The sequence below is a fragment of the Pseudorca crassidens genome, chromosome 5 (genome assembly GCF_039906515.1).
Source record: "Pseudorca crassidens isolate mPseCra1 chromosome 5, mPseCra1.hap1, whole genome shotgun sequence".
Classification (NCBI taxonomy): domain Eukaryota; kingdom Metazoa; phylum Chordata; class Mammalia; order Artiodactyla; family Delphinidae; genus Pseudorca; species Pseudorca crassidens.
Window position 1 is genome coordinate 126,745,352 of NC_090300.1, and position 16,314 is coordinate 126,761,665.

Consider the following 16,314-nt stretch of genomic DNA (forward strand, 5'->3'; position numbering starts at 1 on the left):
GGAAACATCTTATAAATAACTTCATCTATCTACAACTTCATTTATCCCAGTGGATGAGAAAATAGCCTTTTTTCGATTTAATAAACCCACTTGCTCCATTTCAAGATAAATTATTTTTTTTAAAGATCACAACTTTAGTGTATGGGTATTTACAAAATATATTTGTATTGCCTTTACAGAAAGATAAAGAAGACCAGTGGCTAGAGAAAAAAGTGCAGGGAAATAAAGACCACATTATTTTAGAGCATCTACAGTGGACAATGGGGTATGAAGTTCAAATTACAGCTGCCAATAGATTGGGATATTCAGAACCAACAGTCTATGAGTTCAGCATGCCACCAAAACCCAACATTATTAAAGGTAAGAAAACTATATGCTTTCTTAGGCTGAAAATAAATATGACAGTATCTTTTATAACCCCTCTGGATTTTTTCTTAATATTGAAAACATAATTTTATAAAGGAAGTATAAATTCTAGGTTCTAATCATGATTATTTACATGTCTTAATAAAGATTTCTCAGTTGCTCTTGCCATAAAAGATTGGTTCATTTGTAAATGCACTTTGACAACTTTAGTGGTTGAAGTGGTAGAGAGAGAATGAGCAGAGGGGGAGGATGGAGGATAAGAGAAACTGTTGAAAATCAACATGAAAAATATTCGTTGAGCCCAGAAAAAACTTTTGCAAAGGAGAAAACTTCTCTGCCAAACACATGGGGCCTGGTCCTCCGCTTCTGGGAAAATGAGCCCCTTCATGCCTGACTAAGCAAGTTGAGTTTGGAAAGATAAAATCTCTCACACAATGAGGCAGTAACAACCACAGATACACCTGCAGAAAGAACTATGAATAGAGTTTCAAAGAAGCTCAAAAAGTTGCAGGACACTCATTATTGGTGGTCACAGCGCACTGGTGGCTACCTTTATTAGGGAATAGTGCTTACCTTATTTTATGTTAGTGATATTGTCAAAGTCTACAGGAGGGATATTAAAATTTTTTCAGATACAGGCTATAGAGGTGAAGATGCAAGAATTTGTCCTGATTCATAGTCAATTAACTCTGTTAATGAGTTGTCATATTGGTCATATTTTAACATTCATCATTCCTTTACATATTTAAAATTTTTAAATTTAAAATTTATACATACATGTATATATACACATATTCTCTCTATATAGATAGAGACATCAGAGCTGCATATTCATAAACATGATTTATGTAAGTCATATTATAATAGAGTATCAGTATTACGTAATATTTTTGAGACTGGAAAAAAATTTGTCAGTTCAGTCATGCTATTTAATCCTCTTGTAATTTCAAATTAATATTAATTTCATTAGTAAGACTTTGTTATACATCATCTTTTAATTGAAAGCAGCTTTATACAATTAATCTTTCTATAAAAAAGTAATTACTATTGGTTTTATGGTTTAAAAGTAATTTATATCATGGCTTTGTATTGCTAGTATTAATTAGTAAGTGCTTCCAATTATAATTTGAAATTAGGAAGTTGGAAGTATCTAGAAATAATATGGATAGCTGGGTATCATATTGTACTGGCACTTTTTATAATTTACAAAGTACTTCTGCACTTATTGTCTCATTTTATTCTTGAATCTGAGTTGAGCAACAAAGAGTTATCCTCATTTCACAGATACAGTTTTGAGAGGCTAAAGTATTTGTTCAAGGTCAGAGCTATTTTAAATCGTATGACAAATCCCATGTCCTTACAAGATGATACACCTAATAAAAAGAACGGTTGAATGAACTATTAAGTTCATTGTTTCTGTGAGTTTTAAACATCAATAAATGCTTCTACAATTATAACGCATTATGTTTGTAGTTAATATCCTCTCTGCATATATCAGGAACATGGTATAAATATGATTTTTAATCTGAGTCAGAATCTTCAAAGGAGGATTGCAAGAGCAAACTTCATCCTCGTACATCTTTTTTTTTTTAAAAATAGATCTTTATTGGAGTATAATTGCTTCACAATGTTATGTTAGTTTCTGTTGTACACCAGAGTGAATCAACCATATGCATACATATATCCCCATATCCCCTCTCTCTTGAGCCTCCCTCCCACCCTCCCTATCCCACCCCTCTAGGTCGTCGCAGAGCACCGTGCTGATCTCCCCGTGCTATGCTGCTGAAGAGACATGTACCACAATGTTCATTGCAGCACTATTTACAACATCCTCCTACATCTTTAATTTAGTTCATACACTTGGAGGGAATAATTATTTTTATCAAGATAAAAATGAATATTTTTTGAAATGGAAAGCAATATTTTAGTTATATTTTATAGATAAAATGCAAACTGTAAAAAAAATAGATTTCAGGCATGTTACTTTACATTATACTCCCAGAGTCCCTGTTATGCTGTTTTTATAAGAAACTGTTGTTAATAAAACCAATAGTAAGTATAAACTGAAAGATAAATAAATAAAGATAGACTATATATGAAGAATATATATATATATATATATATGCACAAAAATAACTAAAGTATGCTATGATGCATTTACTATAAAAATATTTTGTTTCAGTTTTGGAAAGTTAGTTTGTGGACAGTGCTTAGAAGGAAAATGGTTTATAGTTTCAACTTTGCTCTTGTCATTTAACTTCTCTTGGATTTCCTAATCCCTAAGCTAGTTTCTTCTGGTTCTGCAATATTAAGATTCATTCATTCATTCATTTCAGTTATTCACTGGGGTCTTGCTTTGTGGAAAGTACTGTGATGAGTGCAAAGGAATTATCTGTGAAAAGTACAGAACTGGTTCTTGCACTGAAAGACTATACAATCTAGTAGGGAAGATAGACATTAATCAAGAGTTAGAATATCCACAAAGTAATTACAACTAAGAGATATGCTGGTGCAGTGTGCTGCCATGAGAGCCTTTGGCAAGTATACCTAACTTATAGGGGTAGGTGAGGCTTGGAAAGTGACCTTCTGAAAGAAACTTGTAAGGAAGAAGACTTCCAGGGAAAGTGTCTTATATGGAAGAAGTCTCTGAAAGAAGAAGGAATTTGATTTGCTTTAAGAACCAGGAAAAAGATGGCTGGGAGAGAACCTGGAGGTGTGTGAACAAAACTAAGGATACCGAGAGATCTGTGACCCAACCAATCCAGGGTCTTCTAAAAACCATGTAAATAATTTTAAAACAGATCCTGAAAGTCATAAGAAATCATTTGAAGCAGGGAAATTATATGAATCGATAGACATTACAGACAGATTAATCTTGCTCATCGGGATAGAAGCAAGAGATGGATGAACAAGAATGCTTGAAAAATGTGATAACAGTAGAAAAAGAAAGCAATGAATAAATTCCAGACACATTGTAGATGTAGATTAACCTGCCTGTGTAACAGAATGGATTCAGTAGATATTGATGACTTTCTCACGGTAAAGAATCTTATAAACAGAGCAGGATTTGGAGAGTAAGGGTCAAACATAAATTGATTTGGTATTTGTTAGGTTTGAAATGTCAAATAGATGTTAAATATGTGTGTATGGAGATGAGAAGACAGCCAGGGCTTGGAAATATACATTATGACATTTTCAGCCTTAACAGATAATTGATATTTAAAGCCTGGATGGGGATAAAACCACACAGTGAGTAATGTCTAAGCTCTATGAGAAATAGTTGATGTCTGTGATACTCATAGATGTTTCCCAGTACCCAATACCAGTACTTAGAAGGGTGACTGGCACAGCATTAATGTTCAAGGGGTGCTTCTTTAGTTACTGAAGAATAGAGTGTTAAGAACCATGTCCTGTATAACCATGTTATACAGGACAAGGAAACCCCTCCCTCCCCCAATGAGACTAGAGTTCCTGGAAAAACACAAGACTGTAGTATCTTGTAAGTTAAAAGACAGTCATATTTCCAGAAGAAATGTATCAATCACATTTGCCCCTTCAGACGCTGCTGAGTGGTCAACAACTCAACTGAAAGAGATGTGAAATGTGCTTATTACATACAGCTCTGCTGAAGTGCTTGGGAGAGAAATTAGGTAGGAATGAGCTGAGGATTGTATGGGAGGTTAGCAGGTTTAGAGTCCATGTTAATTTATGCTTTCAAGAAGCTCTGTATGAAAGTGAGCAGAGGGGGAAAAATAGTCAGTGTTAGAAGGACTTTTATGATGAAAAAGGCTAGCACGTGTTTCACAGCTGATGAAACAGATCAAGCAGTCAAGGAAAAGTCAGACATACAGATGTACAGACAAAGCTATCTGAGAAGGTAGGAGACAGAATTCATCCCCTCTAAACTGTACAGATGACACAAAGCCAGAGCATCTTACTGGAAAAAGGAAAGATAAAATATTTATTTTATCTATAAAAATGTCACAGAATAATGTCTAATTTACTGTGACTGAATCCAGAGACTGCTAAGGTCTCATGGAAAGCCAGATCAAAGACGTGCCCTTTTAGTTCAAGAATTGTTTGATTTAGCTCTGGGAAGATTCTTGGGACAATTTTAGAAGCTGTGATAGTTGACAGTGAATTTGGGAGCCTTTAAACCCACAAAATACTATAGAGTTAAAATTATGTATCGGCAAAATAATCTTCATATGCCTTCATTATAATTACTCTTATAGTTATATAATTTCTTATTCCATTTTAAAATACACATTATAAATTCAAACATATTTTAAATTAGTTATGTGTAATAAACTAGCAACTCTTAAGCCTTATTTAATTTGGAGAATATATGGAGTTTACAAGTTAATTTCATTTTAATTTATGTTTTAAATAGCATGCATTGTAAACTGTCCAAATAAAGTTTATGGACTTTGAATTTAAAAACCCATTACTTATGTGCATTCAGATATATTTAACTCTTTGAGTAAAGCAGCTAGCTAAATCTAGGGTACACTTATTTGTTGGACTGAGGGACTATTTTTTAACAATAGGCTTACCTTACATTTATATGTCATATATTCTATTAATAATAATGGCTTTTCTATGTACGTATCTTAGTGGATACCGCATTTCTCCATAGTTCATGATTCTGATGTGAAAACTATTTTATGATTAGTAATATTTTCCTTTCTTCACTTATTAAATGTGTTTATTTTGAAAGTGGTGTTCCTTGATTCACATAGAAACAGAGTGTGCAAAATCACAATTATATTCTCTTTTGGAATATTCATACAGCATAATTCCATCTCATTTTATTTTATAAACAATGAAAATATTGGGTAGTGATGACAAATTAATTCTTGTAAAACTGATCACAAAACCATCTATGGAACTAGAGGCTGTCAAAATGATATTTATTGATTTGTTCTGTAATTTTAATGACTAAAAATATTCCTAACTTGGTAGAATGAGTATAATCTAATGCTTTAAAAAATTCTTGGAGATAAAATGACTCTGAAAAATAATTTCACCATTTCTTTTGGCTTTAGGACATGTTTAATATTGTTTGTTTTAACCAAAAACAAAACAAAATAAAACAAAACAAAACCCTTCATAAATTGCTTCCTTTTTCTTCTCTTGTTACTATGAATTGAAAACATGCCTAATTTTAACATAGACTCTCAATATAATTTGATGGAAAATAATTTCATCCATACCAAGAAGTGACATAGATCACCACCAATAAATATATTGCTAAGATTTTTCAGTTAATTTTTATTTTAATGGACTTTTTTGATTATACTTATAATGAACAGTAGAGTAAAATTATTTTGATAGCATTCAAGTCTAGTTCCGGCAAGACTAGTATACCCTTTCATCTCCAAATAACTCAACATGAATGGAAAACAAAACATTCAAGTGCATGGCAAATACTAAAATGCTTTCTTAAGGTTATGATTGTTTTAGAATTTAAATTAAAGAAATTCTAAAACAATGGTGAAATTGAAGTTCAGTTAATTGGGAAAAACTTCATTTTAACTATCTGAAAATGTCAGTCAAATCTAAATACTAATGATACATGCAAAACAATATTTATTTGGTTTAGTACATAATGCGAAAGTAAATTTCTGTAAATTATTTTCATGATCTTTGTTTCTCAAAATTATTTTAAATGAGCAACGATAACGTATGTCTAGAGTATACCTATGGCCAGTTGAGTTAATGTTCCTTGCTTTTATTCTTTTGAAAATTTTCACTGTGTGAACTTATCATTTTCAATTATATTTCTTGGTACTTCATTCATTATTAAAAATATAACTACTTTTATTAAATATGTTTTACAGGAAAATACGATAGCAGAAAAAAACTAGCAGCAAACATTGCAGAATATGATGAGCTCATATTTAAGTAACAGTGTGAATTTATCAGTAGCACAGTGGAATGACTGGTGACCTTTCTCTAATAAGTTGTATCTTCATTAAAAAATATTTAAGATGTTCACATTTAAGTAATCAATGATAGAACTGAGTTATGTTTTTAATATGTGACAACTATTTAGAAGCGTCTTATACTAGATTTTTAAAATTCTTTGTCTTGTATCAAAATAATTTTTTGTAAGTAATTAGTAATGGCTTTGTGTACATCTTGTATTAATTATTTTCTCTTTTTTTCTTTCTTACTGTCACTTTTTTCTTTTCCTTTATTTTCATGTTTGTAACTCTATTCTTTATTCCTTAATTATTTTATTCTTATTCTACTTTCAAAAATAATTTTCATCATGCAGATAAATGCTGTGAAGCGAATAAAGGTGAAAATGGAAGCCAGTCATGGCAGTGGAATGCTGCTGGGTTATCTTTCATTATAGCCATAAGTTTGTCTTGCATGTTTTAATGTTGCTATATCATCTATTTCCTTTTATTCCCTGCAAATTTACAAGGCTAATCTAAAATTATAATAAAATATTTTCTAAGGTCCAACTAATTATGCACCTATCCTTACCCATGAATAGTTAGCCTTTTCTCCCTTCCCCAAATTGTTGACCTTTAAAGTATTTGTCAGAAAATCACAGAAGGAAACTGAACCAGGATTGTTTCTTCCAAATATTAGCTCACAGCGTAACTTGTTTCATTCTAATTTTTTCTTTAATTTCTAAAGTTGAGCTTATTAAATATCATGTCACTTTTATTTGGAACTCAAGCGTTTGCTATATATAATCTTTCATTTGATTATTTTACAAATATAACTCAATATCCATGGCCATACATTGTATAAGTATAAATTTTGTTATGTAGAATTATGGACCTTTTATATTGGTTTGGATTGTTATTCTTTTAAATGTAAGTTTCCAACTTTATAAACATTTATAATATTTCATTGTGTTTACCATTTATATAAAATATAAACCTGATAACTTTTATTATATTAGATGTGTATCCTATTGTGCTGCCTTATTTTCTTTTTATTGACTTAAAATGTCATAAGGAATAAAAGTGAAACGGAGTTTTTTTTCTTCAATTTGAAAACCAATTTTTAAAAATCCAAACTTTTTTTTTCATTAAGTGAAAATATCTTCTGAAGTTGCCCCAAAATAAATAAAAATTAAGTTTGAATATGTTTAAAAAGTTGCACCCCGTGCACTAGATTGGAATTGTGTTTTGAAGTGGCATCAAGTATTCATGTTCTAACAATATGTATACTTATTTATTACTTTTTCCTGGACACCTGAGTCAATTTCTTTGCAAGGATCAGAGAGAGAAGTAAATATTTTAGCTACTACTTTCAAGAAGAGGAAATTGAGATGAGAAGGAGGTGTTACTAGATTCCAGCTCTCAGAGGAGATTCCTCTGGATTTGAGGGAGTAACATGAATAATGATTTTTGTTTTCACATTTTCATTCATCACAAAATGAGAAAAGAGTGTTTTGTGCTTTTTACTCCCAGCCACATGCTAGCAAGTGATTCTTACTACTCACTCAGGACAATTAGCAGGCAATCAGATTTATATATATTAACAAGAGTGACTGTAGCTTACATGGTAAATCAAATTATTGGTTTCTGGGCTTTGAGATTCATTCATCAAAATCAATTTGTTTGGTTGCATGAAAGTATGTTCTGTCTTTAAAAAATACCTACAGGAGCCTATCACGTAACGTCTAAAGATAGACCTGCCTTCGGTAGTCTGTTTTCTGTAATTTATCTTTTCCATACTCTTTGCTGTCCACTGCTGTACTTTTTTCTTCTGAGCTAGCAACAGACCTGTAGAATGCAGAAGTGACCCGTCCACAGATTAAACACACTTCTTTCTCCCCTGCTGAGACAAAAGGATTTCCCAATTCCAATTTTTGCAGTGTGGGGACTTAACCTATTTATTGGGAATGTTTGATTTTTAAAATTAAAAGAGCCAATGTTCTGTTTATTGAAGAACTAATTATAATTGCATACTACATCCATGAGTGCATATCATATTCCATGAGTTTGGATAAGACTTGTAGATATGTTGATTACTAACATGTAACAAGTGCTGGGAAAGAAAGGAGTTCCAATAACACTTCCATGAACAATTTTTCCCATTCATTATAACCTGACTGGATCTCTCCAATAAATTGTAAATATTTCCGTGAGAAAGTCATAGAAATTATTTTGATTTAGTTCATGATTACAAAATGCTTTTGTGAAGAACATGTAATATGTCTTTAGTAAGATAACAAAGTTGATTTTTATTTGAAATTTTATATTCTGTAACTCAAAGTCACCAGTGATAAGAAGAACACTCAGTCTGGTTTGCATGATACCTAGACTGACATTTGGACAGTTCAGAAAAGAACCTAAAATTGAAATTCTCATATCTTAGCAGAATGATTTACACTTAATGAGTGGTTCATTTAGATTTTTTAAACATCTAAGTACAGATCAAGATATTAATTCTAAAATTAATGAGCTATTTATCCTTTGGCTAAACATTTATTCTTAGATTAACAGTTATTTTACAGTTCTAAGATATGCATAAAGTTTAAAAAATTCTCAGACATAAAATAATCGACTCTGTGCTTTGTCTTACGTCTATAAGAAATAGGAAAGCACAAAACTATAAACAATTCAGCTATTGCATTTCATAAAATGAAACCTTAGAGATTGTAAATTACCTTCTTGGATTTTTTTTATATCTTAATAATATGTAAGTGTTGCTGAATTATCTTTTTTATTACTTGAGCTTTACTCTTGTTATATGCAACCATAAAGTCTAACTGACAGCACATTTTTGTCTAATTAATGTCTGCTGTAGGTCTAAGTAAATGTGACTGATAAGCAAGACATAAAAATTCTCCCTAGTATCACCCAATAATTCATTTTCATTCAGTGGATTTTTAAATAAAATTCTGTGTCTGAAATGTATAAATATGACCTTGTGTGTAAGGTGAGTTTTGTTATTCATTGTGTATAATCATAAATATGTACCTATGTTTATTGATGTGTATATCTTATCAGCCAATGTTAAAATCATTTTAAAAGTTTGTTTTGACCATATTATACCAGTTGTAAAGTTAGGTTGATTTGCTTATGCATAATCACCATTATCTGCATGTGAAGTATCATGATTAATTTTTTTATGTAAACCTGAAATCTCCTTTTTTCTTCTCCCAGTTTTTTGAAGTCTATCTTCTTTTCTCCATTTATCCTTCAGCCTTACATGTCTCTCTACCCCAATTCAAACTCTAATTATTTATCATATAGCTATAAGGCCCATCACACCACATTTTAGATATGCTTACAGATTAAGACTAGGAGGTAGTAGTAAAATCTTTTTCCTATGAAATTTTTTCTTACATGGAAGAACTTTAAATTGTCATTTTTATTTTTCTGTCCTAATACTATTATTCATTGGGAATAAGTAGATTTTATAAACTCTATACCCATACTCTTTCCCAAACCATTATGCAAGTGTACATATGTGCATCAATTACTGGTAGACAAGAACAAGGTTGAAACACTTAAAGACTTGCTTCATTTTTCTTAAAATTTTTTTTCTTTTTTTTCCCTTAGCCTAAAATATCTCAAGTGTTTAACAATTTTAAATAAATAAATAAATCTTAGACATCTGATTAACATTATATATGTCAATTACATAAAACATAATTGCACAAATAATTTTATTGCAGATAATTTTGACTTTTTAAGTATTCAGCATTTCTTTTAAAATTAATAATTAAAATTAAAACTATGCATAGTAGTTCATAGGTTATACAATTTGGGTTAATTTGGAAATCATTATACAACTCAAACATTTTCTATTTAAGAATTCCCATTAATTATATTTAACTTAAAACTTAAATAAGGAAAACTCCACAATGTTTTCAAGTCTGGACAGTTGGATTTATGGTTATTCATTTATATTGAACAAAATAGAATATGCAAGGGAGAATTAGGCAAGGTACTTTTGGATCTGGATGAGTACTTTCAGATACATGAAAAGTATTTTATTTATTCATATGGTATACCTACACTAAGAATGAAGGAATAAAATTTTTAGATTACAAATCATTTTAGATTACAAATCATTTTAGTAATTCAAGATGGATATTTACATCACCAATACAATAGTTAAGTGTGTTTGGACCTAGCTTTCAAAAATAGCTAATATTATATATAATATTTTCAGTTTATAGTAGTAGTAGTTAACTAAGAAATATCTCTAGTCATGTAAAATTATCTGAAAATCTCCACCCATTTGTTTTTGCTTATGATATTAGCAGCATTAAGAGCTTTAAATAAATAAGCTGTTATGACACTACCTAAATTAAATATTGTCATTTATATATTTTTTAGCCCTTATGCATTAGGATTTCGCTCAATGAATAAAGATACAGGATCACGAAGTTCATACTTAAATGTGTCATTTTATGTATTTTATTATGGTTCAAATCTGTGGGGCACAATGTAATATCCTTTAAACCGCTTTTGAATAAGTACAAATTAAGTAGGCTTTCTCTTACTTGGTTTTATACCCTTTCATTCTTCCTTCCAATTGTTTCTTCCTAATATTCTCTCCCTCCCACTCTCATTCCCCCTATCCTTCCTCTCTCTCTTCCTCCCTCTCAATTTCTGGTCATGAATAAATACAACGCATTTCTTCTTTTTCTGTTAATCTCTGTTAAATTGTTAAATTTCAGAATTTGTGATATGTATATATGTCACAAATCCTTCCACAAGGCTAATGCGTTGAATGGGTAGCTTAAATTTATATATTTCAAATGATTAGTGATATGAATATCCTACAAATAGCGCTGAAATAATTTCAATATAAATTGAAATTGGTAAAAACTATATCTAAATTGGCTGATTATGTCATTTTTATAAAGGAGTATTATTTAATCACTATCAACACTCGATAGCTAATCTTAGAATTCAGAAAATATTAACAGAGTAAATTTTAGGTCTTAACTAAAGAAAAAAATCTAATATCTAATTAACATATTATTTTCCAAATCACCATCTAAACTAGAGTATTTTTCTAGAGTTAACATTTTTAATGTTTAAAAGTGGTAGTATCTCTCTTTACTACATGGTGCTTAAAAACTTGTTATAATACATAAAGATTATAAAAGTAAGCAGCATCTCAATATTTATGTAAGGGAATGGATTCAGTAAGTAGAAATCTAATTTAATTGTTCTGAAATAAAGCAGAGACGGGAGCATAATATCAATTCTTTGTTTTCCAAATACCTTTAGTTTCTTTATCTTACCTAAGATTATGAACCAGATAAACATCTCTTATAGTCATCCTCCCTTCCTTCATGGCTATTAACTAATTGGAAGCCTAAAATACTTGTCCCTAAATATTACAGAAAGAGTGGATTATTCTATAACATCAATTTTTAGCTACTATTTAGCAAAATTGAAAAACAGAATATCCAAGGAAAGCACATATGTTCAGAAGCTCTTTTAGTATATCTGAGGTGATTTGAACTGCAAAAGATGTCCTCATGTCTTTGTTAGTAGACTATTATTTGACCTACTTTTTAAAGATATGCTCATTCAAGTGTAATTAAATTTTGTGTGAATGAATCTAATGTTGGTTGTATTAAGCCTAGATATATTGCAAAGTTTCTTAATTTGTGTATGTTCAAATTAAATTCAGTTATTCTTTATCACTCCATTTTAAGTAATAGAAATATAGTTACATTGCAAATATTGCATAATATTCAGAGGTAGTATAATTCTAAATTATACCATATTTATTTTATTTTATCTATGTACTAAATGGGACTACAAAATAAATCTCCAGCAAATCCTTTTTTTCCCCTAAAAGCAAGCAATTAAAAATTACTGTTTTAAAGAACATCCATAATTCATGAATTTTTTTCAAGAATATTTTTATCTCACATCTTACATTGATTTTATGTGTAACACTTCTGTTTTAAAGTGACTATTGCTGATCATTTTAATTGCATTTGTTTTCATCATAGCTTATTTTCTTGAAATAAAATGTATGTTATATATGTATTGTCCTCAGTATCATCTCTTATTTAAAATCCCTGACATAATATCCAGCACTATGTGTAATCCTATGCATGAGTTTCATAGTATATTAAATGTCATTTTATTTTCTGTATTTCTGTGTCTTCATTGTTGTAATAAAGAAAACTGAGGAAAACCTTTGTTATATGTGTTTTCTTTATTACTGGTATAAACGTTTTCTGTCTTGTGTGTTTTCATTTCTAACTTGATCAGATTCAATATCTCAATGTAATAAACATATGATCATTGAGTGATTTCTTTTTTGGTTTAAATAATAAATCATCAGCCGGCTCATACTGGAAAAATAATTTAGGAACAATACCAAATACTGTTACTTTTGTAGTAAACTAGTTCTAAGGTCTTCTTAGAAACTTTTATTACTAGTGGAGACCATAATAATCAGATGATATCTTAATAAAACACATTAGTGTAATCATTTAAATAATGTAATAATTGGAGAGTAGTCTCGTTTGCCAGCAAAAATTTATGAAAGCAGACATAAATCCTTAAAGTGATTTTCTCCAATTCCTTTGGTTAACATATTGCTATAATTCAGTTTGAGCACCATGAGAATAAAGTTGTAGAAGATCATTAAAGTTCTCAGTTCATCCACAGCCAAAGTATGAAACAAAAATGGCTTTGGAAGTTTATAATAACAATAATATGAAAACAGAGCAGCTTCTATTTCTTAACATGTACTGTGATACACACTGTATGGGATGCCTTAAGTGCAATATTTCATTTACTATGAAGTAACATTTCTCCCATATTTTAGATGAGAAAACTGAGGCCTAAAGAGGTTGAGGGATTTACATAGTGAAGTCACAGAACGGAGTTCCAGTGCCCTCTATAAAACATCATATTACTTTGTGTTTGTTTGTTTTAGCGCTGAACCTGGGTTCAAATGATAATTCTTTTTTATCTTAAGATTTTTTTGATGTGGACCATTTTTAGAGTCTTTATTTAATTTGTTACAATATTGCTTCTGTTTTATGTTTTGTTTTTTTTCGCCCTGAGGCATATGGGATCTTAGCTCCCTGACCAGGGATCGAACCTGGACCCCCTGCAGTGGAAGGTAAAGTCTTAACCACTGGACTGCCAGGGACGTCCCTCCAATGATAATTCTTTAATAAGTAGATTATTCAGTTATTTTTTATAAAGTGAAATAAAACTGGTGGTTTAGACATGAATATATATTTCTCTTTTACAAACACAGTCAAGTGTTGCATTGCCAGTTAAAAATTAAATAGTGTAGAAATTACAAAAGGGAAAATATTCGTTTTCAAGATTTGCATTATTTTAAGGCACACTTAATCTTTTTTACTCCAGAACAGCCCTCTCCCAAATGCATGTCTTAATATGTATAGCACTCATTAAAAATGTTTGCATACATTTCAAAGTGAAAATTTTCATATAATATCTATATGTTGTTATAATATTGAACTTCTTTCAATTGATACATTAGTTACAGAAGTTTTATATATTGGGGGAGAGAGAAAGGTAAGCTGATTTTTTCTGTTGTTCTTGTATTTATTTTTCCTGAAGCTCCTTAACAATGATATGGTATCAAATGGGAACTATCTGGGGATTGTTGGAAATTTTTATGGTGACTGTCACAGTATTATATTACTTTGTTAGCTTTATATTACTTTGTTGTTTGGGGCCACTGTGAGGAAACTAAAGAGATTTGAGAAAATGTATTCTAATATTCTAATCAAACACCATTATTTTATTATATCAACAATCTGAGGATTAGAGAAGAAAAATGACTAGTCATTGACACAGTCAAGGAACTTACACCCTCAGTTTTCCTCATATGTTTGTTTTATCAAATTACACCAAATCAAAGAAGGCATACCTAAATCTCTTGTCTATCACTTATATGGTCTTATATCTTTAACCTAGTTTCTTTGATTTCTTCTTGATTGAACAATAGAAAAAAAACTTTGTGGCAAAGGAAAGGCTGTGTATTCACCAACTACCATTCCTTTGAGTAGTCATGATACTTCTCTTAAGCAGCTATTATGGTTCTCAGGTCAACTTGTACATATAGCTGCATTCCCAAGATCAGTGTAATAAACTCACAGTGAGTTTATAGCCTTAAAAGAATATCAAGTTAAATTTTACTATTTTCTTATTTTTACACATTGCCTGAAAACACTTTATAAAATGACTTTATTTATATTTTTATAGAAATAAATGATATTTAATTAATATAAAATAATATTTTTAGTTACTATCTAATAAAAAACAAAATAAATATTTCCATTTCAGCATCTATTTCATTTTAAGAAATCATAATAAACAACTTCAATACATAATTTGCATAGTGGCTATATGCTTGCTTCTCTACTGATTTCTCATTTATTATTACAAAGAGAAATATTAAATTATTTTAAAAGTCATATTAAAATGTACCCTTTTCTTCTGTTTAAATGTGATTAAAACAAAACGAAAAATTATCTCTTCAAATTAGCATTTCTGTTTTGAAGAATCTCTGAATGACAAACTTCAATTTGCTGTTGTTTCTATATAATTTCACCACAGCTAAACTGGATATGTATGTTACATGGAAGATTAAATGCAAAACTCACTGATGCTCTTGAAAAATGACAGGAAAAATATTCTACTTCTTGGTGCTTATTGGTGGAAAACAGAAAACAATTTATTGGATTTTCATATGCTATCCTGAGACTTACTGTTCCATCAAATGGCTCAGACATGAAGGAAGGTTTACTTAAGGAAATAGAAATATTTCTCTACAGCAGGGTCCAGTATGGTTCATTGGTGGATTTCTTCACACAAAAACAGGTAGCTGAAAATAATTGACTTGCCTGTATGTTATTCATAACTTAATATGTCATCTTTTTTTAGTACTTATGAATATTGTACTTATGGACACTCTCAGTTGATTCAGGCACGTTAGCCAGTCCCATGAAGATTTTAAAGATACTAACTTTGTGTGTTTTTTTTTTCTGCTCTTAAATATGCTCTATTTTTTTGAGCAGTTCCAAGTGTGCACCAAAATTGAGAGGAATATACAGAGTTCTTATATACTTCCAATCCTGATGTATGCATAGCCTCCCCCATTATTAACATGCAGAATGGTACATTTGTTACCATCAATGAATCTACATTGACACACAATTTTTACCCAGAGTTCATAATTTGTATTAAGGTTCACTCTTGGTGTTGCACATTCTGTGGGTTTTGATGAATGTATAATGACATTCATCCACCATTATAGAGTAATACAAAATAGTTCCAATGCCCTAAAAATCCTCTGTGCTCTGCCTGCCTCTTTATCTCTCCCTCTCTCCTAATCTCTGGCAATCTCTGATCTTTATAACTGTCTTCATAATTTTGCTTTTTCCACAGTGTCATATAGTTGGAATCATACAGTAAGTAGTCTTTTCAGATTGGCTTGTTTCACTTAGTAATATGCCTTTAAAGTTCCTCCATGTCTTCTCATGATGTTATGGCTCATTTCTTTTTAGCATTGAATGATATTCCATTGCCCGGATGTCTCATGTTTTATCCATTCACCAAATGAATAATATCTTGCCTCTATTTTTCTTAAGTGAAAATCTACATTTCTATTTTATGGTTGATGGTATACAATATATTCATTCAGTTGCAGTGGGTAATAATATATAAGTGGCCCTACATGTTTAGAATGTTTAGTTTTAATAATGTAACTTAATTTTGTATTAAATCCCAATGCAGAAATTGAAGTTTCTAAGACACAATAAAGTGAGTGTGTAAAAACAGAAATTTTGTAAACCTAATATGTTATAAATTCCTTAGAAAATAATACCATCCATATATTTGTTCACATTTTCCATTTACTGTCTTATACATTTATAAAATTCAAAGGTATATATATTTAAGAATTTTATAAATAGGTTAACAGTTTGGAATTTCAACAAGTAAT

At 30.3% G+C, this 16,314-nt stretch overlaps 1 protein-coding gene across 2 annotated transcripts in view; it reads left to right on the forward strand.

Annotated features, from left to right (window-relative positions):
• NCAM2 (neural cell adhesion molecule 2) overlaps positions 1–16,314 on the forward strand; it is a 495,236-nt gene that overhangs the window by 451,492 nt on the left and 27,430 nt on the right. Inside the window, exons 15-16 of one of the 2 annotated variants that reach the window (XM_067739241.1) lie at positions 180–360; positions 6,650–12,528. In XM_067739241.1, coding sequence (XP_067595342.1) covers positions 180–360; positions 6,650–6,756 — 288 coding nt within the window. In that variant the 3' untranslated portion in view covers positions 6,757–12,528. Of the gene's footprint in view, positions 1–179; positions 361–6,649; positions 12,529–16,314 lie in introns of those variants that run through there. The other variant, XM_067739240.1, reaches the window with a different exon arrangement.